Here is a 27,115-nt window from a genome sequence, read left to right on the forward strand (position 1 = left end):
ACGCGTGTCTGGGTGTTTACTGTACCCACACGCGTGTCTGGGTGTTTACTGTACCCACACGCGTGTCTGGGTGTTTACTGTACCCACACGCGTGTCTGGGTGTTTACTGTACCCACACGCGTGTCTGGGTGTTTACTGTACCCACACGCGTGTCTGGGTGTTTACTGTACCCACACGCGTGTCTGGGTGTTTACTGTACCCACACGCGTGTCTGGGTGTTTACTGTACCCACACGCGTGTCTGGGTGTTTACTGTACCCACACGCGTGGGTGTGTGTACTGTACCCACACGCGTGGGTGTGTGTACTGTACCCACACGCGTGGGTGTGTGTACTGTACCCACACGCGTGGGTGTGTGTACTGTACCCACACGCGTGGGTGTGTGTACTGTACCCACACGCGTGGGTGTGTGTACTGTACCCACACGCGTGGGTGTGTGTACTGTACCCACACGCGTGGGTGTGTACTGTACCCACACGCGTGTGTGTGTGTACTGTACCCACACGCGTGTGTGTGTGTACTGTACCCACACGCGTGTGTGTGTGTACTGTACCCACACGCGTGTGTGTGTGTACTGTACCCACGCGTGTGTGTGTGTACTGTACCCACGCGTGTGTGTGTACTGTACCCACACGCGTGTGTGTGTGTACTGTACCCACGCGTGTGTGTGTGTACTGTACCCACGCGTGTGTGTGTGTACTGTACCCACGCGCGTGTGTGTGTGCGTTCATTGCATATGTAAAAAATGTGCTACTTGTTTAATCCATTTACTCACATTCACTCATTTATCTTTATTTTATATTGAATTTCTTTTTGTCTTTCATTCATTTTCAGCCTCCTCTCTTTTACACATGAACTAACAGACTTTCTGTGTGTGTGTGTCTGTGCGTGTGTGTGTATCAGGCGGCGAGTCCTGCCTGTACGGAGCTGGAGACGGTGATGATGGACTGGCTGGGGAAGATGCTGCGGCTGCCTGAGGAGTTTCTTGCCGGAACAGAGGGGAAAGGAGGAGGTGTAATACAGGTCAACAGATTCTCATGTGTATTATTTATAGACTGTTACTGAACAGTGGAGTACAGTCCTTTCTCTTTCATTCCTTTTAAACAAATTACAGGCCAATTTCCAGAAAATACATTGTTAGCACCTTTTCCCCTGTTCTTTAAAGGTCAGGACCCCCACAGAGCAGGTGTGATGTGGTGGTGGATCATTCTCAGCGCTGCAGTGACACTGACGTGGTGGTGGTGTGTTAGTGTGTGTTGTGCTGGTGTAGAGTGGATCAGACACAGCAGTGCTGCTGGAGTTTTTAAACCCTGTGTCCACTCTCTGTCCACTCTGTGAGACACTCCTCCCTCGTTGGTCCACCTTGTAGATGTAGAGTCAGAGACAGTAGCTCATCTGTCGCTGCACAGTGTGTGTCGGTCGTCCTCTAGTCCTCCATCAGTGACACAGGACGCTGTCGGCTGGATGTTGGTGGACTACTCAGTCCGGCGGGTTTAAAACTCCAGCAGCACTGCTGTGTCTGATCCACTCGCACCACCACCACACATAGTAACACACCACCACCACGTTAGTGGGTGCTCTGTGGGAATACCTTGAGGTCCCATTAGTTGACTTCCTTCAGGTTAAAATACCAAACGTTAGCGACACCTCCTCGTCTCACATTTTTTCCTGGTATTAAAAGAACTCTTGTCTCGTTGCACAGCAGTTACAGCTTCTACACTTGTGGGAAAGCTATATAATAGATGCAGGGACATACCTGTTTGAATTTGATAAAGCTGAACACAGCTATATATCACTAGCCCACCCAGGGTGACTTTAAGCTTGCTGCAGCTGCTCCACACTGTCCCTAGAGATAGCAATGTGTGTGCCTCAAAGTAGCAGCTCTCATTCATTAGAACAGGTGTCTACACAATGTCTGATATGTGGTGTAGGTGTTTTCACGGTAAGAGAAAATTGTGATTGGAACTCAGTTGACGTCGCTGCTGTGTTAGATTCTGACACCAGAAAGGTTACAGACAATTTAAGTGCCCTGCAGGGAAAAAAAAACACAAACCAAAACATTGCCAGCTCTCACAAACAACAAATTTGTGGGTCATTGATTTCACTTTGAGCTTTAGGGAGACATGCTGTCGGCGGGAAATTGCCTTTTACCGTGTCAGCTGAAGACAAGACGAGTTATCACAGCGGAATGAGATGGCGCCAATTTACCTTCATTCATCCAATCAGCATTCAGCATCGTAGGGTTTTGACTGTAGGAGCAGGTTATTGATGATGGATCATTTCATTGCTTTGGCATAGTGTTTTCTATTTTGAGTGCGTGCTTATGTTGTGTGTGTGTTCACATATGTGCCCTCCTCCAGCATCTGTTTTGTCTCTGGCCCTTTCACTGATGCTCACTATGGCAACAAACTGCACTCACTTCCTGTACGCCTGATGAGGGCTTGATGGGTTGTGAGCTTTTGAAAATTATGCCTCTGAGTAGAGAGGGATGGACAAAGGCAGGGATTGTCATTAAAGCACAGTCTCAGACTCCAACACCCTTTTAAAACGAGGCTTTTAAAATGTTCAATAAGAATCTGGATCACTTTATCACACGCAGATCAAATTTCTATGTCTAAATGTGTAATCACTCCTGCTCACCTGCTTTTACAGGACAACTATGCGAATATGAAAAGAAAAACCTGTTCAGTGCATGTTCATATTCATGTGTGGGCCACTCACTATGAAACTAGAGCGACCAGTCGAGTTGAGAGCGCAAATACGAGGTTAAACACAGCGAAACAGACCCAAAGAGTGCTGAGAAATAAGAGCACTGAGTGAAAATGGAGAAGAAAGAGAACCAAGCGAAAACACTCTGACCCTAACTCTAACTCACTCCTGTGCGCTCGGGGTCGGGGTGAACAGCGAGCGGCTCGTTATCATTTAAAGGAACAGGGCGTTCTGAACAGGGGCTGTTTACACAGGGGGAGAACACTGCTGTGGGGCTCATGAAGTTTTGAGCAAAGCAGGTCACGGCCATTTCATTAAGAACCAGAGCTGTGGACAATGTGGAAAGAAGCACGTCCACTTTAGGAATAGACCTATTTACAAAAGATGTAACATTCACAGATCATTTTATTTCACATTGATGGAGCATGGCACGGCTTTGCTGCAGCTTCGTTATGTGATGGCTGTAAATCCTGGCCTTAAAATCCTTTCATTACCTTCTGAACAGCGATTACAGGCTGTGTTCACGATCATTAGAAAGACGTCTCAAAATTGACATTTGGGATCAATAGAGGCTCAGACGCACATGCCTATTTTCACGGTAATGTCTGAATAATTGTCCAGTGGCGTCACGCGGTGGCTCTACTTTGTGGTAATGAAGCTGTGGGCGTGCATTTTTCACCTAAAGAGAGAGATCAAAGAAAGGCCCTGACGTCCGGCCGAGCTCGTCCCACACACACTGAAGGAGCTTGAATTAAAGCCACCCCCCCACTCACTGAGACAGAGAGGACGGAGAATAAGAGACACGCTGATTCAGATGCACCTGGAGTTAAAGAAGAAGCCGTGCTGATCGTCTTCTGAGCACTGTCTTCACAGCCAACCCACATTAATCAATATCAGGAAAAGACAGCACCACCACCAGTTCTGCTCATATTCATTTGTAAATATTGCTTATAAGAGTAGATCAATGGGCATGTGTCTGTTAAAGGTGCTGTATATGATTCTGGATCATGACCTTGATGGTATTTAAACTTAATGTGTGGATCTATGCATATGCAGGTGGTCCCTGCCTCTCTCTCTCCACTAGAGCTGGGCGATAAAGCTAATAATGTTAGCAAAAGACATTTTTCTATAATGATTTATCTAGATAATTATTATGATGTAAAATTTTGCAGCACTGTTAGAGTTTTAAAGGACATCCCTCTTAAAAATGCAGACAGAATCCACCAAATATTCATTACTATGAAAATGAATCAAAGCCATATTCATTCATTATCTTACATCATTCATTATCTGTAACCCTTATCCAGTTCAGGGTCGCGGTGGGTCCAGAGCCTACCTGGAATCATTGGGCACTCACACATTCACTCACACACTCAAGATAAATTAATATAATAATAATAATAATAATAATAATAAACCCTCCCATGGGTGGCACGGTGGCACTGCAGGAAGTGTCGCAGTCACACAGCTTCAGCGACCAGGTAACTGTCTGTGAGGAGTGTGGTGTGTTCTCCCTGTGTCTGCGTGGGTTTCCTCCGGGTGACTGTCTGTGAGGAGTGTGGTGTGTTCTCCCTGTGTCTGCGTGGGTTTCCTCCGGGTGACTGTCTGTGAGGAGTGTGGTGTGTTCTCCCTGTGTCTGCGTGGGTTTCCTCCGGGTGACTGTCTGTGAGGAGTGTGGTGTGTTCTCTCTGTGTCTGCGTGGGTTTCCTCCGGGTGACTGTCTGTGAGGAGTGTGGTGTGTTCTCCCTGTGTCTGCGTGGGTTTCCTCCAGGTGACTGTCTGTGAGGAGTGTGGTGTGTTCTCTCTGTGTCTGCGTGGGTTTCCTCCGGGTGACTGTCTGTGAGGAGTGTGGTGTGTTCTCCCTGTGTCTGCGTGGGTTTCCTCCGGGTGACTGTCTGTGAGGAGTGTGGTGTGTTCTCCCTGTGTCTGCGTGGGTTTCCTCCGGGTGACTGTCTGTGAGGAGTGTGGTGTGTTCTCTCTGTGTCTGCGTGGGTTTCCTCCGGGTGACTGTCTGTGAGGAGTGTGGTGTGTTCTCCCTGTGTCTGCGTGGGTTTCCTCCGGGTGACTGTCTGTGAGGAGTGTGGTGTGTTCTCTCTGTTTCCTCCCACGCTCAAACACACGTTGGTAGGTGGATTGGAGACTTAAAAGTGTCCACAGGTGTGAGTGTGCGAGTGAATGTGTGAGTGTGTGTTGTTCTGTGAAGGACCTACAGGGTGTGTTCCTGCCTAGCGCCCAGTGATTCCAGGAAGGCTCTGGACCCACTGCGACCATGAATTGGATAAGTACTTACAGAGAATGAATGAATTAATGAATGAATGAAACCTGTGCCCCGAAAGCCCCGCCACTCGAGAGGATTGGTTCTTTAGGTGTGTGATGTATGATACCTCTGTCTGTCTGAATCCGTGTTTCTGAAAAACCACAGACACTTACAAACAAACTAAACACCACCCACATGCTGACAAAGTTAACCCTTGACTTTCAGAACAGTGCTTCTTTAAGGCTGAGGTGCCGGTTGTGTGTTTTTCAGGGGACCGCTAGTGAAGCGACTCTGGTTGCGCTGCTGGCTGCTCGCTCCAGAGCGGTGAAGCAGATATTGGCTGAGGATCCCGAGCGCAGTGAAGCCGACATCATCAGCAAACTGGTGGCCTACGCTTCCGAACAGGTCAGAACCTGCAGATTCTCAAAGTTTAATGGATAAATTCAGAGGCTCGATTTCCCCAAGGGGACTGATATGGTGCTAAATCAATGACGTAAGTGTTTGAATGTGAATTTTAATTTAATTATATTCCAAATATAGTTTAAATGCAAATACCTTTGTATATTTATTAACTAGAACAATGTGTGCACTGTGTGCAGTGGAGGCCTCGTCTAAAACTAATTTGACAAAAAATAAAAGCACTCATGGCCTTGGAATCCGGAGATTTGCCCTGTTTTTGATGTAAAGTTACAGTTAAACGTCAGAAGGAAATTCAGTCAGTATTTGTCCAGTTAAACACTGTGCTCAATCTTTCTGTGGAAGAAGCCCGCTGGTTGACCTCTGGCCTAGATTAGTGTTTTTGAATTTATGGGTCTGCGTTTTTAAATCTGAATATTTCACCACCCAAGAAATGTAACAAATGCCATAACAAAAATAACTGAAATATGAAATATTAAGGTAAATATAATTCAAATATTGAAATAAATTCTTATTTCTTTTTCTTTTTATTATTATGGTCTGTTTTTGTGTTTTATACTTGTTCCTTTTCCTCTTCTGCTTCTTCATCTTGTTCTTCTTATTAAACTTTGAAAAGCAGGAGTTCAGAGTTTAGTTACAAAATGTACAGGTTAGGAGCCGTTCTTTTGTATCCTTCTGTGTCACTGAAAAATGTCAGCACCACAATTTTGGGGCAGCCTTGGCCTAATGGTTAGAGACCGGGCTTGGTACCGGAGGGTTGCCGGTTCAATCTCCAGGACCAGCAGGAACATTCATGACTGAAGTTCCCTTGAGCAATGCACTGAACCCCCAAACGCTCCCGGGGACCGCAGCCCGCCGCTCTGGGAGTGTGTTCACAATCCCTAGTGCACTAGTGTCTTTGTGTGTTCACAAGTAATAGCACATTATTATTATTATTATGACAAGGCTGCTATTGTGAGGCTGTGCTGGTTAATGCAATCAGACGCCCTCTTTAAAAGTGCTCAGTATTTTAAAACTAATGGAAATGGCTGTGATCTTTTAACATCGGCATATTCAGCATTGTAATGTACTGAGGTGTGTGTTTATGTGTTAAAGGCTATGGGAAGCATATATTTAGAGAAAACCTTAGGGGAACATGTGGCAGCTCTTATTAGAAATAAATATAGATGATAAATGAAAGTGTCTTCGATTCAATCCTACAGATTAACACCCTACAAATAAATGAGCAGATGTCCCCAGAATTAATGTGCATTAAAGGTGCATTAGATGATTTCAACATGTGTGTGTTTTTACAAACAGGTTTCCCCAGGCGTAGAAGGCATTCGTTCTTATACTGTTACTAAAATAACATACATTTTTAAATCAAGTTCTTCATATTTTCCACTTCATCCGTTCACCTGTTCATAACCAAGGTGAATAAATAAAGTACCTTACGCTCCTTTAACATTGTTTACAAAAGCTGTTTGTACTTTAATGAATGTAATACCGAGAATTAAACATAAGAAATATAAACCTTAGCAGGTAAAAGCAGTTGTTCAGTGTAAAGGGCTCTTGCTAAATGTCTTGAAATGTTTGGAAAGTTTTGACTGCATCAGATCAAAAAAACAAACCCCTGCAAGTCATTCTGGGTAAACTCTGTCCTTCTCAAAGCCTTGAACCTGCTGCTTTGGGACCGACTGCAATATTCTTTCCCGACAGGCTCATTCATCAGTGGAGAGAGCGGGTCTGATAGGAGGAGTGAGAATGAAAAAAATTCCGACTGACAGCAAGTTTTCCGTCTGTGGAGAGATGTTTAGAAAGATCCTTGAAGAGGACAAAGCAGCCGGCCTCATCCCTTTCTATGTGAGTTATGGATTTTAGCAGAACACAACACAGAGGACCAGAAACACACAGCATACATGACACACACCACTAGCTGTCAAAGACATACATTTTATTGATATAGCACTTGTTTCCAGAACGCACACTGGTAACACCTGCTATCTGAGGCTGTTGGTGTTCTCCTCCGAGTGTGTTTAGCTTTCCAGTGGCATTGTGTTAACAGTTCCAACAGATTGAGTAACTTAGACACGCTGCTAAAGATTTATGAATGGGGGATAAATATCATCAGTGTCCAGTTAATAACATGTATCTCCAAATTAGTAACTTTACAGGAGAAGGAAAAAACCTTCTATAAAGCTTTCAATGGAAGTCAATGTAAAAAGAGTTTATTCAGAGTAATTTTGGAGCGTTTCTATTGGTCCATTCATCATTACATTTTCACACACAGTGTGAAGGACAGCGCCTGTGTTCAAATGATGTAGTAACTAAACATCCATAAACATGGAGATACAGGTTTTTCATTGGACACTGTTAATCCTGGTGTTACAATGTTTTAATTTACGTGACATTTTATTTACATTGTTTTCTTGGAACTGAAACACCTGTTAACCCCCTGCTCTGGGAGCTCTCCTTGTCTTTTATTTTTCACTGCATCAGAAAAGGACGAGGTGTGTCTCTCTCTCTGTCTTTTTCTTCCTCAGGGACTGTGGCGGCTTCTGGAACTAACACTGTGTATTTTCTTATTATTATTAGAGTTATTCACTTTGCTGAGTAGACATTTAGTTGGATTATGAAGCGGTTAAACACTCTGTTAAATTAACACTAACAGCTGCATGGAATGAAGGCCGTGTGTCTTCAGTTTGTCCTGACTGCAAAATGACTGTCTAGCTTATATAAATCTAGCATTAAAAGAGACAACTACGATTGTGGAAAAACACAGTTCTCTCTGGGTTGTTTACGTTGAGGATCTCGGCAGCTTTTAATATAGAGTGGTGTGAGGGAAAAAAACTACTTGTTTGAACGAAGTGTAACTTGTCGGTACATTTTTATTCACTGTTTTTATTATTTTTGTTATTATTATATTATTTATTGTTTTTGCTGTTTTGGATCACTTAAGGTGGAAATGTCTCCAAATTCAGGAGACGGCTAATTGCGTTACCGACAGTGCTATCTTAACTTACAGGGGTTAGACAATGAAAGTGAAACACCTGTCGTTGTAGTGTGGGAGGTTTCGTGGCTAAATTGGAGCAGGCTAGTGGCCAATCTTCATTAACTACACACTGCACCAGTGAGACCATGTGCATCCAATGGTTCAAACATTGTGTCCTGAAGGCGGTGCCGTGTATCAGGACGACAGTGAACCAATACACACAGCGAGACTGGTGAAAGATTGGTTTGATGAACATGAAAGTGAAGTTGAACATCTCCCATGGCCTGCACAGTCACCAGATCTAAATATTATTGAGCCACTTTGGGGTGTTTTGGAGGAGCGAGTCAGGAAACGTTTTCCTCCACCAGCATCACGTAGAGACCTGGCCACTATCCTGCAAGAAGAATCAAATCAAATCAAATCAAATTTATTTATATAGCGCTTTTCACAACTGATGTTGTCACAAAGCAGCTTCACAGAATTCCAGTAAGACTAAGATTTGACATGAAATGTAAAAACAAATGTAAAACCCTCAAGTGAGCAAGCCAGGGGCGACAGTGGCAAGGAAAAACTCCCCCAGCTGAGGAAGAAACCTTGGGAGGAACCAAGGCTCACAAGGGGTGACCCATCCTCCTCTGGTCAATCTACTGGTGATGATAGTTAGTAGTCCATGAATGGCTTCCAATCCCTCTGACCACTGTGCAGGACTTGTGTATGTCATTCCCAAGACCAACTGACGCTGTATCGGCCGCAAACGGAGGCCCTACACCGTACTAATAAATTATTGTGGTCTAAAATCAGGTGTTTCACTTTCATTGTCCAACCCCTGTACTGTTTTGGCGAAGTTACACTTCAGCCACCAACAAACAACAGTTGTTTTTCTCTTCAAACACTCTATTCCACCTTAAAAGAAACTTGGCTTCTGAATGTAAACGACCAGAGACAACTGCCTTTACCCACCTATGCATACAGCTACTACAGCGCTGCAGTATTTTTCTTTTCTTTTAAAGCCTTTATTACTTATTATTTTTGAGAGTAATTAATGCACTTTTTGAAAAACAGTAGTCTTAACTACTAACCATGCTAACCACAGAAGCCTTTTTAGTGCTGTATGCAACCATTTACAACATCTAAAACACCTGATACAACACACTCTCAGTCCGTCTGAAGAAGAGTTTCACAGTTTGAAACTCGTGGTTCTAAAGAGAGGCCCTGTTTTAAATTAAGAACCCTTGAAGAACCTTTTTTTGTAAAATGCTTCATGAACGAGTGCCTCCTGCTAAGGGCAGTGACATTCAGGCAGTGGGACACTCAGACAGTGTTTCAGAGATCTTGTGTTGCTCCATTTCAAATTAATCAGATTTTAACGTCAAGTTACGCTGTAGCCATAGGGTCACCACTTTTATTCACACCAACACTGCAGTCTCCCAACAGCAGAACAGTCCCGAAACATGTTGGAACACATGCAGTCCACAGGTGTGTGTGTGTGAGAGTGACTGGGTGAGTGTGTGATGCTCTGGTGCTCTGTCCAGGCTGTGCTTCTGCCTTGAACCCAGTGATTCCTGGTAGGCTGTGAGCACACACCGTGACCCTGATCAGGATGAAGGGGATACAGAAGATGAATGAATAAATGAATGAATGGTTATGAAATCCACAGCCTGTAATGGCCTAGCTCTGACTGATCTAGTATCTTACTGATCCATTGTAGCACTGTATCTCTCCTGGACTTGTTCACTTCTTCACAGGCCGGCTTTCTAAAAACTCTTAGGATGCCTTACATCTCGGGGGGTGGAATGTCATCTTCCTATAACAAATATAACCCCTTAATCCATAAATAGAGCACTGCAGTATTTTAAAAATGCATTTGACTTATTATTTTCAGAGTAATTAACGCATATCGTCACAGTTAAAAGAAAACCCTGTATCTCCGTGTTTGTGAAAGTTGAGTTTACTGCATCATTTGAACACAGCAGCTGTGTGAAAATTCCATGACGAATGACCAATAGAAAGGCTCCAGAATGACTCTGAATTAAATGTTTTTACCTTGACTTCCACTGTTAGTTGAGAAGGTTTTTTTTACTGTTTTGGAGATGCATGTTGTTCTTTAGACAGTGACGATATGTATTTGGCTTTAACAAAACTATCTGAATGTTTACGAAACCTCTCGATTACATATGGACTCTTCTTACTTCCTCAGATTTGTGCCACGCTGGGAACGACTCCGTCGTGTGCATTCGACCGCATCACGGAGCTTGGACCCATATGTGAGTAATGGGGCTTGGGCTCGACTCGCTTTTAGCTGGTCACTTTTCCACTAGCACTGCTCCCTGAGAAATAAGCCAGTGACATCACAAAACCCCGTCTCTAATGTGAACTGCGAGCTTTGAAAACCACAACAACAGCAGATAATGGCAAGTTTGGACTGAACACAGCTTTGAGCCCCAGTTCTCAGATCAGTTTTCTTTGTTGCACATTCAGATTTTGCTGGAGATTTTCGTCAGCCACCAGCCCAAGGGGCGTTTGGACCTCTGTTATGAGCTGCTGCTGTGAGTCGGATACAAACAAATGTGAAAGCTACTGTAACTTCAGGGATTTCACAAGCGACGAGTTTGTGCTAAAGCTCTGTGTTTCATGGTGATTGACAAGTGCTCTGCAGGGTTTACACATGACCATTTAGTACCTACTCAGCTCGGTTAGAAATACCCCGGTTCCAGGGACCAGGACCAGATTTGGCCAGTGGAGTCGAGTCATGCAGTGGAAAAGGGCCATAAGAGTCTTCTGATTTTCCCCAGTGATTTGTTCCAGAAATGGACAGGGAACTCTTCATGGTTTTGCTCCCTGTGGCAGGTAACTCCGAGGGGATATGGATGCACATCGACGCAGCCTACGCCGGAAGTGCGTTCATCTGCCCAGAGTTCCGACCCCTTCTGGATGGTGTGGAGGTGAGATAACCATGTTCTCCAACAGGGTCATCAAGGAAGAGTGGGAAATGTCGGAGGGCACTGTCAGTCGAAGGGCAGGGAGCGCTGTGGTCCACATGCGCACATTCAAACGTATTCAAATGTCAGAAATGACGCTGGCTAGAATGAGCTATGTGTTGAAATATTGGCGGGAAGTTAAAGATCCTTTGAGCTGCCGTGGCTCCCAGCGGAGGGTCCTGGAGATAAGGGTAAAGTAATTTCCTGAGGCACGCACAGACCTTTAGATAAGCCCCTCCCCCTCCGCCTTTCTCTCCGTAACCAAATCTCAGTGTTTATTAGCAGCAGTTCAAATAAAGCTGGAGGCTGTGCTCGGCTGAAGCCGCTCTGTTCTTTATCGTGGTCCTGAATGACAGCCCCCAGGTTTTCAGTTGCCAGGAAGTGAATGCCAAGCATGGCAACAATCAAGAGTCCCTCACAGTGGCTGTGGTTTGTTCTAAAGCCCTGTTTCGGCCCTTATTGCGGCAGATGGAGAGGATATTGGTGAAGGGAAAGGTGTGCAAACAGATGAGAAGACTGATACAAAGGCTGTGATGTGGCAGCTGTGACAGCTCGCTGCTTTTTTTGAAACCAATATAGTGTCTGTTTATGTCCAGAACAACTGCTTTTATGGGCATGAGAAAGCGCTGGACGTGTCGATGTGTACACGGTGGTCATTTACTGTTACAGAGTATTGTTCATTCTGAATCATATGAGCTCTGTAATGTTCTATTACAGTAAAACACAAACAGCCATAACCTTTAAACCCACCTCTACACTCACTATCCATTTTATCAGCTCCACTGACCACACTTTAGTTCCACAGTTACAGACGTGGGCTGTTTTTGGTTGTTTGAGCGGGTCAAAAACTCCAGCAGCACTGCTGTGTCTGATCCACTCTACACCAGCACAACACACACTAACACACCACCACCACGTCAGTGTCACTGCAGCGCTGAGAATGATCCACCTGACCCTTGGAGAACAGGGGGAAAGTGGGTTAGCAAAGTATGTAGAGCAACTGTTGGACTGCAGGATGATCCTCTGTCAGTGGAGCTCAGTGAGTGGACAGTGCTTTGCTGAGGTAACTGTCTTTAACGGTTTGATTGTATTCAGACATTAGAACGTTAGTGAGGTCCAGAAATGTCCACTCATCACAGAGGTCTTAAATTATACCTCATCACTCCAGAGGATGTACCTCCACAGCTTCACAGCAGTGTGCTAGGGGATTTATACCCTTCTGGACAGCCCTTGGCACTGAGCATGGTGTTTCTAATCTGACGTATTAAAGCCAGTGCACAGTTTGGGAACAGGATTTCATCTGTGATCCAGAAATGATCGACATCAGAACCAGACCTCACTTATGTTCTCATGGCTGAACGCAATAAAATCCTAGATGCAATATTACAGTCTACTTTGAGTCTTCTCAGAAGAGTAGAAGCAAATGAAAGACATACCACCTATTTATTCCCTTCATTTCAGAAGAAATACAGGATGAGCAGGTGTTCACAAATATTTGGACAATACTGGTTCTGTGAAACTGAGCCGTTTGAAAATGACAGGAGGCAGCGTAATGAACTGTGCATCAACAGATGGAGGTGGATGTAGCGGGTACAGTGTAGAAGTTTCAGACCCGGTGGACGCTGAATTTAACTAAAATAAACAGCTGTTTTAAGTGTCTGTTTGATGTTAATGTATGTTTCTTTTCAGTTTGCCGACTCCTTCAACTTTAATCCCCATAAATGGCTCCTGGTGAACTTTGACTGCTCCACCATGTGGTGAGTAGTTTACTGTCTCCTTGTGTGTGTGTGTGTGTGTGAAAATTGATTGAAATCAACATTCAGAATTTCAAATCCACTTTATCTTGTATATATCAATTAAACTGGGTTTTCTTATAAATTATTTAAATCATTTTCTTGTGTGGTAACTCTGTTAATACGTCCCCACTGTGTGTTCCTATACTGCCCCTTTAAACCCACACTACCGCGCTGTAGTCATGTGAGTCTGCCCAATTCAATCTGCCACATGGAAGCAAAACGGAGGAGAACCTAAACACAGAGGCAGACCGAGCGACTTGAGCAGCTCGTACCAAAATAAAACGCTGTGGGTTTGACGTGTTTATTTTAACTTTAGTGAAGACGACACTGAACATAAAAAAAAGTCAAATGTAAACTGTTAGGGCAATTATCTAAGTGCCACCAGGAACAGAGACCAAGTTCCAAAATGAATCTCAGGCCCGAGGAGAAATCAGACTCAGACTCAGAGTCAAGCATTCACTTCAACATCTAGTTTATTCAAGCATCTGTTGCAGTGTATATAGAATCTTTGTCACGTCCACCATTGGTCATGTGTGCCATTCGGTGATTATTACATCATGTCGCATTGCTCAAACCCCAGACACTTCCAAACTGGCATCTTATGTTATACAGATTTCGTTTTGTTTTCTCTTGTCAGCATAATATTTGGCGCTCAAGTTTTCCGCTCAGGATGTTCTTCATCATATTCATTAGAATTCTCTAATCTATCTAGGGACCTTACTTCTGTAATTTAACTACAAAAGTGCAATGTTCACCACCCCCTCCCTGAGTCATGTCCTGAGTACGTCATGTAGAATAAGCACTTTAAAGTCACAAGTCTGAGCAAAACATGTTATATACTTCAATCAGCCTTAAAAGTAATAATCATTACAAAGTAACTTCGGTTGTCCTCATTATTACTCGTTACAGTGCTAAGTTGCAGTTTCCCTTCACAAATTGTAAACACAAAGAAAAACTAGTTTCAGACAAAGTTAATCCCCAAGTCTGTTTCACACTGAACACAATCACACACAGACGGAGCTCCCAGCTACATCCGAAACATATATTATCATTATCTGTAACCCTTATTCAGTTCAGGGTCGTAGTGGGTCCAGAGCCTACCTGGAATCATTGGGTGCAAGGCAGGAACACACCCTGGAGGGGGCGCCAGTCCTTCACAGGACTCACCTTTAATATTGGAAAGTGTTTACAGTACAAGACTCGTCAATGAACTATGAAAGAAAGAAACAACAACAAAATAATCCTTCATTAATCATAATCGAGGTTTGATTCCCGCTCCAGGTGACTGTCTATGTGGAGTGTGGTGTGTTCTCCCTGTGTCTGCGTGGGTTTCCTCCGGGTGACTGTCTGTGAGGAGTGTGGTGTGTTCTCCCTGTGTCTGCGTGGGTTTCCTCCGGGTGACTGTCTGTGAGGAGTGTGGTGTGTTCTCCCTGTGTCTGCGTGGGTTTCCTCCGGGTGACTGTCTGTGAGGAGTGTGGTGTGTTCTCCCTGTGTCTGCGTGGGTTTCCTCCGGGTGACTGTCTGTGAGGAGTGTGGTGTGTTCTCCCTGTGTCTGTGTGGGTTTCCTCTGGGTGACTGTCTGTGAGGAGTGTGGTGTGTTCTCCCTGTGTCTGCGTGGGTTTCCTCCGGGTGACTGTCTGTGAGGAGTGTGGTGTGTTCTCCCTGTGTCTGCGTGGGTTTCCTCCGGGTGACTGTCTGTGAGGAGCGTGGTGTGTTCTCTGTGTCTGCGTGGGTTTCCTCCGGGTGACTGTCTGTGAGGAGCATGGTGTGTTTTTCCTGTGTCTGCGTGGGTTTCCTCCAGGCAACTGTCTGTGAGGAGTGTGGTGTGTTCTCCCTGTGTCTGCGTGGGTTTCCTCCGGGTGCTCCAGTTTCCTCCCACTCTCCAAAAGCACACGTTGATAGGTGGATTGGCGACTCAAAAGTGTCCGTAAGTGTGTGTGAATGTGTAAGGGAGTGTGTGTTGCCCTGTGAAGGACTTGCACCCCCTTCCAGGGTGTATGACTCTGGACTCACAGCGACCCTGAACTGGATAAGGGTTACAGATAATGAATGAATGACTGAATAATCATAATCGAGGTTAAATGATCAGTTAATCGTGAAATTGACTTGCGCTCACTTGCCCAGCAGTAGTGTATGTATTGGACTACTTTCACCAGCACTGATCCGGAGATTATTCTTGTCTGTACCAATAAAGATAGAACAAGGGATGCACCCAGCTGCCATTTCTGTCACCACCATCCAAACACACACAGGGACAGAATGCAGGGGAAGCCCGTCCACTTTTAATAATAGAGGCACAGTGTAATGTTAGGAATATGTTGTTCCACCTTAAATTTGGCAGCACTTACATTCTGTTGCTGAGTGTTTGATGGACACAGCATCATTTATGTATTTCAGCTTATGTTTCTGCACTGTTCACATGTTTCGTTATCAGCTCCACAGTCCACACAGGAGCACTGTGTAGTTCTGTGGTTACAGACTGTAGTCCAGCTGTTGCTCTGCATACTTTGTTACCCCACTTTACCCTGTCCTTCAGCACTCAGGACCCCCACAGAGCAGGTGTGATGTGGTGGTGGATCATTCTCAGCGCTGCAGTGACACTGACGTGGTGGTGGTGTGTTAGTGTGTGTTGTGCTGGTGTAGAGTGGATCAGTAGAGTGGTGTGTGTGTGTCTGAAAGAGTGGAGGGTCATTTCAGGGCATGCACTGAGGTACAATTCTTAACTATGACTCACCTCGGAGCTCTTTTTCGGAAACCCCACACAGTTTTTAAAGTCTGTAAATGATTCACATGCTATGCTGCATTAAATAAATAATTTAGGGTTAATTACACATTCATTTTAATGAAACCTGAAACAGGTCAGGCATTTTTAAGCTGAAGATCTCAATCATGTTTTCAGAAAAGCAGATAGTAGTCATTTATCACAGTAAATATAGTCCTCATATAAACCAGCCCTGTCTTTAGAGAGTCCTAAAGCATGCAGAAACCCACAGACAAACTTGAAAGGGTATTTGCTCACTTCCTTATTTCATGCTCAATGAAACATCAGTGGGAGCTTCTGTAGCCTGTGTTTAAACAGTGTGGGCCAGACTTGACAAGGTCAGTGTAAAGTAATACAAAGCACAGTAGTGGCGGTTTGTCCTTCCTCTCATTTAAAACGCATCCTTTTCCCATTAACGTCCAGGTCTGAAATCACGGAGCTACAAAGGGTTCCTGTGTGGTCACTGGGGGTGATTATATGAACGATGAAGGGGGGTACTTTTAATGTAAAAGGTGATCTGTGTGAAACTAACGGAAATGGAATTTTGTTCAGGGTGAAGAACAGGGCTGATGTCATCGGGGCGTTTAAGATGGACCCACTTTACCTGAAGCACGACCACCAAGAATCAGGTATTCACACTGCACGCGGAAACTCTGCCTCAATGGTGACGTTACTAGTGCATTACATTAAAAAACATAATGCTATAGAGGGTCACAGTCTCTTAAATACAATCTCTGTTTTGCATAATTTGAAAACTGCAGTCTGTGTCCAAACTTGTGACATTTTATTCATTCATTCATTGTCTGTAACCCTTATCCAGTTCAGGGTCGCGGTGGGTCCAGAGCCTACCTGGAATCATTGGGCGCAAGGCAGGAATACACCCTGGAGGGGGCGCCAGTCCTTCACAAGGCAACACACACACACTCACACATTCACTCACACCTACGGACACTTTTGAGTCACCAATCCACCTACCAACGTGTGTTTTTGGACTGTGGGAGGAAACCAGAGCACCCGGAGTAAACTCACACAGACACAGAGAGAACACGCCACACTCCTCACTGACAGTCACCCGGAGGAAACCCACGCAGACACAGGGAGAACACACCACACTCCTCACAGACAGTCACCCAGAGGAAACCCACGCAGACACAGGGAGAACACACCACACTCCTCACAGACAGTCACCCAGAGGAAACCCACACTCCTCACAGACAGTCACCCGGAGGAAACCCACGCAGACACAGGGAAAACACACCACACTCCTCACAGTCAGTCACCTGGAGGAAACCCACACAGACACAGGGAGAACACACCACACTCCTTACAGACAGTCACCCGGAGGAAACCCATGCAGACACAGGGAGAACACACCACACTCCTCACAGACAGTCACCCAGAGGAAACCCATGCAGACACAGGGTGGGGGGGGGTGATCAAAATATTGATTCTATCATCGGGAAACAAATGAGTCAATCCCCCTCCTCCCTGTGATGATGATTCTAATAATAATAATCATCATCATCATCATAAAATCTCAAAACATTTAAAAGAAAACGAGTAAAAATTGTGTTTAACCAAGATCCAATTTCCGTCAACACACCGTCACATTAACTTTCGCTATTTAACCCCATGACGGGTCAAGACCCCGCGTGTCGTGACGGTAGATTATTTTGCGTTTGAGCGCATCGGAAACTGGGCACTTTCCCGCTGGTAAACTCAGGATTCTATATGACACATGAGTTTATGACCTTTTACCTCTTTCCCTGGAGACAATGGCAAATACGTATTTGACTGGTCTCTTTACGGATGTTTTCTTTAAATAAAAGTCAAATATTCGGTTCAGATTTATTACTCATTAAAGCGTTTTGTTGTTATTTAATGATAACTCACTTTTTGGCCACACGTTGAAGCGTGGGCGGATCTTCAGCCAAGAGCCAGAACAGAGCGAAGTCATATTTACCACTTAACCACCACCTAATTTTAAAAAGATTTCCACCACAAAGTTTTTAAAACTTCCCTCCCACCTTTAAATTACTTTTCTGTTGGTGTAAAATCTCTCGGTTGATGGTGATGTTTCTTCATTTTGATTGTTTTAATAAGACAGTAACACAAAAAGCATTCATCCATCCACTTGCGCCTACACTCGTTTCTCTCTCGCTCTTTCTCTCTGCCATTATTCCTCCTCCTCATCCTCGACAGAGCTGCAGACTCTAATTACCCATCATGCTCTCTGCTGTCTGTTGCTCATCTGCCATTTGTAACTCAGGGGGAGGGGGCGACAGCAGCTCGTCCAGTTTCAGCTGTGCAGCTGCAGCCGGCCACTTATTGTGCTGACAGCAAAACAAAAGGACCACCACACACACACACACACACGCACGCAAACACTTTACAGCCCTATCCATTGCTCACAATGGCCAGTCGCTCCCTTCTCTCACCTCAAACAACAGACAGCCAGTGAAATTACAGGTTAGCAAAACACCGCCTAGGGCTCTTCTCTCAGAGGGAGAGAGTTGTACAGACAGATGCTGCATTTGTTCTGAAGTCATTGTGTCCGGGATGTGGTGTCTCCTATGTTTTTTATTTATTTATTTATTTTTTTTAAGAAAAGCCAGGCTCCGCTTTCATTTGTGGTTTTAGTCAAAAAATGCCAAGTATTATTCATTTCTCTCATGATTTTTCTGAGAAAACTGGACATAAAATTAATGTAAAGAAGAGCAACGATGAGGAAAAATAAATAAACATATAAATCAAATTTCAAATCAAATTTATTTGTATAGCGCTTTTTACAACTGATGATGTCACAAAGCAGCTTCACAGAATTCCAGTAAGACAGAGTTTTGATATGAAATGTAAATAATATGAAGAATGTAAAGATGTAAAAATCCCCAGGTGAATGAGGCCAAGGGCGACAGTGGGAAGGAAACACTCACTCAGAGCTGAGGAAGAAACCTTGGGAGGAACCAAGGGTGACCTATCCTCCTCTGGTCAATCCACTGGTGATAACAGTTAGGAGTCTGTGAGAACTTCAGTGTAGGGGCAGCTCCAAGGCACTTGGTGGTGGCTGGAGCGTGGGCAGCTGGTCTGAGGCGTGGAGGAGGAGCTCCACAGTCATCCATCAGTGTCCTGTGACAGGTGGGGGGTCGTTTACTCAGAAAAAGGTAGAGGGGTGGAGTTAGTTGTGATCTGTTTGGGTGAATGTAGAGCAGAGAATGTGAACATTTACAGAGTGTGTCTAATGACTCCAGGAGATCTGACTATGACAGGTTTAACTAAAAAGAGAGGAACCAGAAGGACACACAGACGCGGGAGCTTCCTGAAACACTGGCATCCCTCCGCTCCACTGTCAACAAACCTGAGTGATCACGTGAAGCGGTGGACGACACCAGCGCCTCAGTTTACTTTAATTCCCTGTGTCCATGGACCCCATGGAGGAGCATTAACTACCAAAAGATAAACTAAACCAATGAGTTTTTAGCCTCGATTTAAAGATTGTGACTGTGGCTGAGTCCCAAACATTTTCTGGAAGATCATTCCAGAGTTGGGCTTTTTTTAGAAAAAGCTATTTCCCCAAAATAAATAAACAAATAATTAAAAAAGAGAGGAATTAAGAAACGTATTCAAAATAATACTGAATTTCTGCTGGCAGCACCGTGGTGTCACAATCTCACAGCTCCAGGGACCTGGAGGTTAGGGGTCCAAGTGAATGAATGTGTGAGTGTGTCGCCCTGTGAAGGACTGGCGCCCCTCCAGGGTGTGTTCCCACTCTACGCCCAGTGATTCTGGACCCACTGCAACCTTGAACTGCATGAGTGCTTACAGACAATAAATGAATGTCTCCACCAATCACACACAGTACAACTACAACACCAGAGTGAGAAATGATTTTGGATCTCTACTGGACGAGTAATGAACGTACAGTGCTTTAGATCATGGTGGAAACATCAAGGAAAACAAACACAGGTGCTGTGTTGGTTCTCGTGGTTTGAAATAATTAAATTAAAATTTTCTTTCTGTTTGCAGGCCTGGTGACCGACTACAGAGTGAGTGCACTGTGTTTAATATGATTCCTGGGTTTCTGCAGCTGTGTGTAACAAGTTTTACTCACATTTTGAGGTCCAAAATCTGTTTACACACACATTTTAGGGCCTTGTGTTTTGTTGTGGGACACACACACACACACACAGAACAACCATAACCTTATGACCACCTCCTGGAGTTTTTAAACCCCCCAGTGTCTGGACTGAGAACAGTCCACCGACCAAAAACATCCAGCCGACAGCATCTTGTGTCACTGATGAAGGACTAGAGGACGACCGACACACAGCTACTGTCTCTGACTCTACATCTACAAGGTGGACCAACGAGGGAGGAGTGTCTCACAGAGTGGACAGAGAGTGGACATAGGGTTTAAAAACTCCAGCAGCACTGGTGTGTCTGATCCACTCTACACCAGCACAACACACACTAACACACCACCACCACGTCAGTGTCACTGCAGCGCTGAGAATGATCCACCACCACATCACACCTGCTCTGTGGGGGGCCTGACACAGTGTTCAGAGTTTACTCTACTTCAGTGTGCTCCTGTGGACAGTGGAGGTGAGAGAGTGGACAGTGAGTGTAGAAACAAGGAGGTGGTCATAATGTAACGGTTGATAATTGTATATATTTAGTAAATGTGTGTGTATGTGTGTGATATGATGTATCATGTGTAATGTCTGTGTGCAGCACTGGCAGATTCCTCTCGGACGGAGGTTCCGCTCTCTGAAGATGTGGTTTGTTTTCCGCCTGTACGGCCTCCGAGGCCTGCAGGAGCACATCCGCAAGGTAAAGAGCCTCTACTGCTGTCAATCTCTCTCTCTCTCTCTCTCTCTCTCTCACACACACACACACCCCAATCAAATCAGACCTGAGCCTGAAATACACACCAGTCACTGATCAGCGCCTCAAGCTCTGAGCCCAGTTCCTCACTGAGTGGAAATGATGATGGTACATATATTACATTTAGAAAATACACACACACACAGCTGTTGCTGGTTCGGTGCCTTGCTCAAGGGCCCCTCAGCCGTGGACTGAGGGAGGAGGACAGTGCAGTTCCTTCGCTCACACCGCCCCTATCTTTCCTGCCGGTTTTGGGAATCGAGGCAATGACCTCTCAGTCCTAAGCCCTCTTTTCTAATCATTAGGCCACGGCTGCCCTCATAGTTTTGTTAACTGAGGTGCAATTACTTACAAATGTATACACACACTAATTAAAGCTGTTTGATGAACTCATTGACTTTATTCAAGCCCAGTTTTTGCTGAAATTTCTTCCCATTTATTATTTGTCACCCCATCAGTCTGATCCTGTTTCTTCAGATATTGTGAATCCAGTCCACCTCTTCTTTTCAAACTGTGGACGCAAAACTGAGCAACTTGAGGAGAATGCAAACTACCCACATCTGTCACATCAGCTGTCACACTCTTATTAGCTAGCACTGTGAGCAGAGAGATGGGGGAGAGTAAGGATCATCCAACGAGCCCAGAGAGTGAATCAGATGATCAGAATATAATTTAAAGTAAATATATTCCTCAAACTGGACACACAGAAGTGGTCTCAGAATGAGGATTAAACAGTTAAGTTCCCTAAATTTTAGCCGGTTGTATTTCCATGCTTTAATCCTACACTTAAATCCTCTCAGGACTAAAACATTTGGCAGCCCTTCTCTAGAGTTTCCGCCGACTGAATGACCACACACTGGTGTTTCTCAGGTCTGCTGGTGGCCAGCGTTGTCCGTTCAGTTGTCCAGTTTGACTGAGTCATGTAATCGTTAGCTGCGCTACAGTTCTGCTAATGATCTGCTGGCTGAGAATGAGGAAATGGTTGAACCACTTCTGTTTCTAATCATATTGACCTGATATCACTGGCTCGGAGGTAAAGCTCTGTGGAAAAAGATTTTAAAAGGAGTGATGAGAACCTGCGTCACTCAGGTTTAAGAGCTGTGGGGTTCTGAGAAAAGGGGATCGGGGCAAAACTGCCCCCTGCTGGAGAAGATCTGGTATTTACAGACATTTATTTCTATGAGCTGTGAGGACATTATTGATTCACCTTCAGTTCATGGAGACTTACCTTACCCCATTAATACCACAAGCTTAACCCTAACCTTTAAACACATCATCACCTTATAAGGGAACATTGACCGTTTTGAACAACTGCTTCATCCCGTTTGTGTTCATTCAGTAGCTCCGCATCTTTTAAAGTGGAATGGTGTGTTTGAGTAAGAAGGGACTGCTGTTTGTATGTTGCCGAAGTACTTATTCACTGTTAAATTCCCACATAAACTCATCTGTAACTCAAGTTTTTAGTTTTGTAGCGAATTCACTCTGTGTTTACTTTCATGTAGTTAGCGCTCTCCTGCATTTAGAGTCAGTTCCACCTTAAATAATGTTACTGTAACAGCAAAAATAAGTCAGTGTTACCAACCTATGACGCAGGAATAGATCAACATCATCTCATTTCATTGATATTCAATGTTCAGAGTCTCTCCACCGTCCAAACTGTGGCTGAGAGAGAGGGAAAAGGTCTGAGCCTTTTAGAGGCCTTAGAAATGTCCAGACATGAGGGTGATGATGAACATACTGTTGATAATAAGGATGATGATGATGATGATGATGATGTCCGTGTTTCAGCATGTTCGCATGGCAAAGGAGTTTGAGTCTTTGGTGCGAGCGGATGATCATTTTCAGATCGCGGCAGAGGTGGTGCTGGGGTTGGTTTGCTTCAGACTGAAGGTGAGTGATATACAGAAGCTCCCAAACTGCAGCTGATTGCTATTGAAGTTTGTGACAATTCAGCACCTGAATGAACTAAAAGAGGACATATCCCCTTCCATTTCCACAAGTGTATAGAGTTCTGGAGTCTTAATATAATATTTGTAGTGGATCTTTCGCAAAGCTGCAGTGAAGAGTGGTGTAGAGTGGATCAGACACAGCAGTGCTGCTGGAGTTTTTAAACCTCTTAATGTCTGGACTGAGAACAGTCCACCGACCAAAAACATCCAGCCGACAGCGTCCTGTGTCACTGATGAAGGACTAGAGGACAAGCGACACACACTGTGCAGCGACAGATGAGCTACTGTCTCTGACTTTACATCTACAAGGTAGACCAACGAGGGAGGAGTGTCTCACAGAGTGGACAGAGAGTGGACACAGGGTTTAAAAACTCCAGCAGCACTGCTGTGTCTGATCCACTCTACACCAGCACAACACACACTAACACACCACCACCACGTCAGTGTCACTGCAGCGCTGAGAATGATCCACCACCACATCACACCTGCTCTGTGGGGCAGAGCAACAGATTACAGTGTGTAAACGTAGGGCTACAGAGTGACCCGAGTGTGTAACAGCAAGCAGGAGTTTCTAATAAAAACCCCAGGTGCCTCCGAGTATCTTTTCTTTTCTTAAATGTACCGAGGTGTTCTCTTTTTCTCACCCTCAGGGCTCTAACGTTCTGAACGAAGCTCTGCTGAAGAGGATAAACAGCGCTCGGAAGATTCACCTAGTGCCATGTCAGCTCTCCGGCAGATTTGTGCTCCGTTTCGCTGTGTGTGCCCGGACCATCGAGTCTCGGCACATCCACGAGGCCTGGACACACATCTCCCAGCTGGCCACCGAACTGCTCCGCGAGTCCCTAGAGTGACCTGAGTGCTTACTGCCATTCTGCTTATTCACACACTGCTCAGATTCTCTTATGTGATGTGGGGTGATTAACCATTTCATAGCAAATTAATGCTGTCCCAGGTCTGTAACAACACACCCCCACACCTTCCCCAACCCCAGCACTCCCAGTGGCCACACGAGAGCCATGTCAGAGGTCACTTTTTTGACTAGGGCCAGCAGCACTGCAGCTTTGCCAGAAGTGGCCCATATCCATATGACATCTGGGTCAGAACCGTGTTCAGAATATACAGTAAGGAAGTCAGAGAACACCTGTGATGTGCTTTATATCCAGTGAATATAACCTTCATGTACAAGTTATTCATTTTCCAGCAGCTGGAGTAAAGCAAACAAGTTATTTCTAGAGTCTTCGCCTGTTTTTCTACACTTTAAAGTCTTAGAAATTCATTGGTTTTACTGCTTCTGGTTTTCCAAACTCATTCGGTGATGTGGTCTAGACTCATCTCGTATCTACACATGCTTTCAGGCCCATCTCACAGTGAAAGGATGGACACAGACATCAGTGCCTGTGTTCAGATGTGATACAAGAGGAGATTGATTCTCTGCTCAATCTCAAAGATGATCAATTTAATCACAGTTTATTACATGGGGTCTTTTTAAACTCTAGACTGTGCCCTGCCTTATATCTAATCTTCTTTCACATATCTACTGAAAAATGATTAACTTGTACTTAATGATAGGGGGGTCTCTGACTTTTGGACTGTACGTTGATTTAAAAGCATTTTGACGTTTCTTATCCAAAAGCTGTTCAGTTTCACAGCCTGAGCATGACATAAGAAGCAGAATGAGCTGTGTGTGATTAAGGCTAATGACCACACTGTCTTACACCTGTCCTGCTGCTACACTTCCCCCTGCTCTCTCTGCGTTTGTGGACAGTGTGTGTGTGTGTTTGTCTCAGTCTCACATTTTTATGATGTTGTCAAAGTCTTTCTCGAAACGTGTGTCCACTGTAAAGCTTCTGTGTTCAGTGTTGACCAATGAGGTGTGTTTTAGAAAATATCGAGGATGTATTACTGTTGACTAGAACCTTGCAGAAAATGTACTGGATATCTAGGTTTATATCGATCTCCCCCAGCTTCCAGATCATTTAATCTGGGTTAGTTCCCAGAGCACAGGCGTAACGCTGAATTAAATCATGCTCTTAGTGCCATTTCCGATATTGCTTTCTTCAATCCTACATTTGCAGCATGCAGTTCTAGCGTCTTAGAGTCTCCTCACAAAATGTGCATTGTGTGATTTAGGTCAGGAATTCAACTCTATACTGAGTTCAAATCATTGGTTGGAGTTAAAACGTTTTTGTAAATCTTCCGCCCCCAAATCCACCTGTCGTCAATGGCTGCCATATTTTGTCATTGATACATTACTTCAGAAATAAGTGATAAAATATATTTGACTTTTTCTCACTGATACAATGATAATACAACAGCGTATTAATGCAATTACACCCCTTTAAAGAGCAATGAACTTGACCAAAAACTCAAAGTGGAATATAACTAATGTTTAAACATCCTAAATCAATAAAACAATCCAATTAACCCTGAATTAACAGTTATCTTTTCAACAGAGCCGCTGTCCTTCACACTGTGTAAAACACACAATCACAATGAAGGGACCAATAGAAACGCTCCAAAATGACTCTGAATTACATCTATTTACACTGACTTCCCCAAAAAGGGTTGTTTTGAACACTCAGAGCTCAGGTTTCTCTGTACTCGTGTGTTTCGTTGTGTTTATCCTCGTCTTTTGCGCTCTCGCATAAACGTGGGTCGAGCGGTGTGATTGGACAGACTCAGACGAGGTGGCGGGGCTATTCTAAAGTCTCTGAACCTGACATCAGAAGCAGAGCAGAATCAGAACGGCTCGTTTATCCCGTGTTTTCTGACTTAGGCAGTGCACTGAAAACTAACTTGGGAGGGTCTTGTTTCACAGTGTGTGGGTTGGTGGATTCCAGATTCATGTTTTGAACATGTAGTGTTGTTTTTTTTTTTTTTTTTAAACTATAATGTCCCCTTTAACGTGTCGCAGAAAATGAAATGTATTTCAGTGTTTCGCAGGTGGACTGTGCCACCGTGATGTTGTTGTTGTTAGATGTACCTTGTTCGCCGGCTGTGGATGTGTTTCAAACCTGAATGTACTGAAAGGAAGGTGCTGTCTGCTCTTGTTTGGGATGAAGGTCCTGATGAGAACAGACAGCCGTAACGTTGCAGCCCTCAGGGCCTGAAGCCTACGCTGCACTGTGCGACCGTCTGCTTCTTGTCTCCTTGGTAACTTCCCAACGCTGCGCTCATTTCCGCTGTTTATACCGTTAAAACACAGCTGGAGGGCAGTGTGGCTGACGTTTGAGCTGTACCAAAAATGGCGTAGATGGACCAAAACATCTGTACTCACATACAATGAGCTGAATTAAACACTGCTATGAAATAAATGAAGATTCATATCTAGTTCATTTATGTTCCCAAACATTACACACACATTCAGTAGGAGTCAAGCAAGGCCCGGTACAATCAGTGAAGCAGCCCTGAGTCTGTAAATCACTGGATACGCATCGGCAAGATCTCTTATAATTATGGTGAAAGTAAGAGAGAATAAAAACACATTAATCTACTAATAGAAAAAGGTACTGTAGTATTCAGAGGTTCTGCAATGATCTCAGGGGTCTGCCCTCATTTCCCTTCAGTTAAGAAACATACCATGTATGACCAAAGTCCTGGGACAACCATAAAGCAGCAGTATTAACAGATAGTCTGTCCCCGTTTGTGCAGTAACTGCTTCTATTCTCCTTGGAAAACTTTAGACTAGAAACTGGAACATTTCTGTAATTTGGTTGAATTAATTAACCTTAAAAAGTGCTAAAATTATTTATTAAAAGAGCGTCTACAAAGTGTTCCTCACCCAGGAAGGTCCTCTGTGACGTTGAATAGTGAATAAACTGGACATTTTCTAAAACGTTGGAAGCTTGAAAAATAAAAATAGATTCAGTACACGTTTCCCAGTAAACATTTAGCCGTTGATTCAACGTTGAAATAACGTAATGACTGCCGTCTAATCAACGTTCTCCTAAGGTTGAAACTGAAAATTGAAAAGACCACTTCTAGACGTATTTTGGACGTCTATCGACGTTAATTGGTCCCGAAATAAATTACTTGTATAAAACGCATTTTGGACGTCCACTGATGTTATCGATTGGTCACCACTTGATAACTAACTTAAGATGGATTTTGGACGTCAATTGACGTTTAAAATATGTCCTTGAGGGACAGACTACTTTTAGACCTATTTTGAACGTTCAGGGACGTTCCTTGTTTACTGGGTTAGCTCGTGTCACTAATAATTCGAATAACGTTATTAAGGATTAAATACATACAGAATACATTTAGTCATTTTTAGAAATAAAGGTAAATGTAATTTTAACAGTCTTTCGCCTGGATTTGAAGATCATTTGGGAGTAATTCTGTCATTTTTATGAGACAGAAAAAACAGTTACGGCCAGTTTACATGGGTTTAT

General features: G+C 44.2%; 1 protein-coding gene across 2 annotated transcripts in view; it reads left to right on the forward strand.

Moving 5' to 3' along the window:
- The window catches only part of ddc (dopa decarboxylase), a 38,607-nt gene extending 12,589 nt beyond the window's left edge, over positions 1-26,018 (forward strand). For both annotated transcript variants that reach the window (XM_066683868.1, XM_066683867.1), the window contains exons 4-14: positions 903-1,022; positions 5,236-5,370; positions 7,081-7,224; positions 10,551-10,617; positions 11,201-11,295; positions 13,021-13,088; positions 16,441-16,517; positions 19,912-19,931; positions 20,620-20,718; positions 22,561-22,662; positions 23,372-26,018. In XM_066683868.1, coding sequence (XP_066539965.1) covers positions 903-1,022; positions 5,236-5,370; positions 7,081-7,224; positions 10,551-10,617; positions 11,201-11,295; positions 13,021-13,088; positions 16,441-16,517; positions 19,912-19,931; positions 20,620-20,718; positions 22,561-22,662; positions 23,372-23,572 — 1,128 coding nt within the window. In that variant the 3' untranslated portion in view covers positions 23,573-26,018. The remainder of the gene's footprint in view (positions 1-902; positions 1,023-5,235; positions 5,371-7,080; positions 7,225-10,550; positions 10,618-11,200; positions 11,296-13,020; positions 13,089-16,440; positions 16,518-19,911; positions 19,932-20,619; positions 20,719-22,560; positions 22,663-23,371) is intronic.
- The last annotated feature ends 1,097 nt before the right edge of the window (positions 26,019-27,115 follow it).

The sequence above is a fragment of the Hoplias malabaricus genome, chromosome 10 (assembly GCF_029633855.1).
Source record: "Hoplias malabaricus isolate fHopMal1 chromosome 10, fHopMal1.hap1, whole genome shotgun sequence".
In the NCBI taxonomy this organism is placed as follows: Eukaryota; Metazoa; Chordata; class Actinopteri; order Characiformes; family Erythrinidae; genus Hoplias; species Hoplias malabaricus.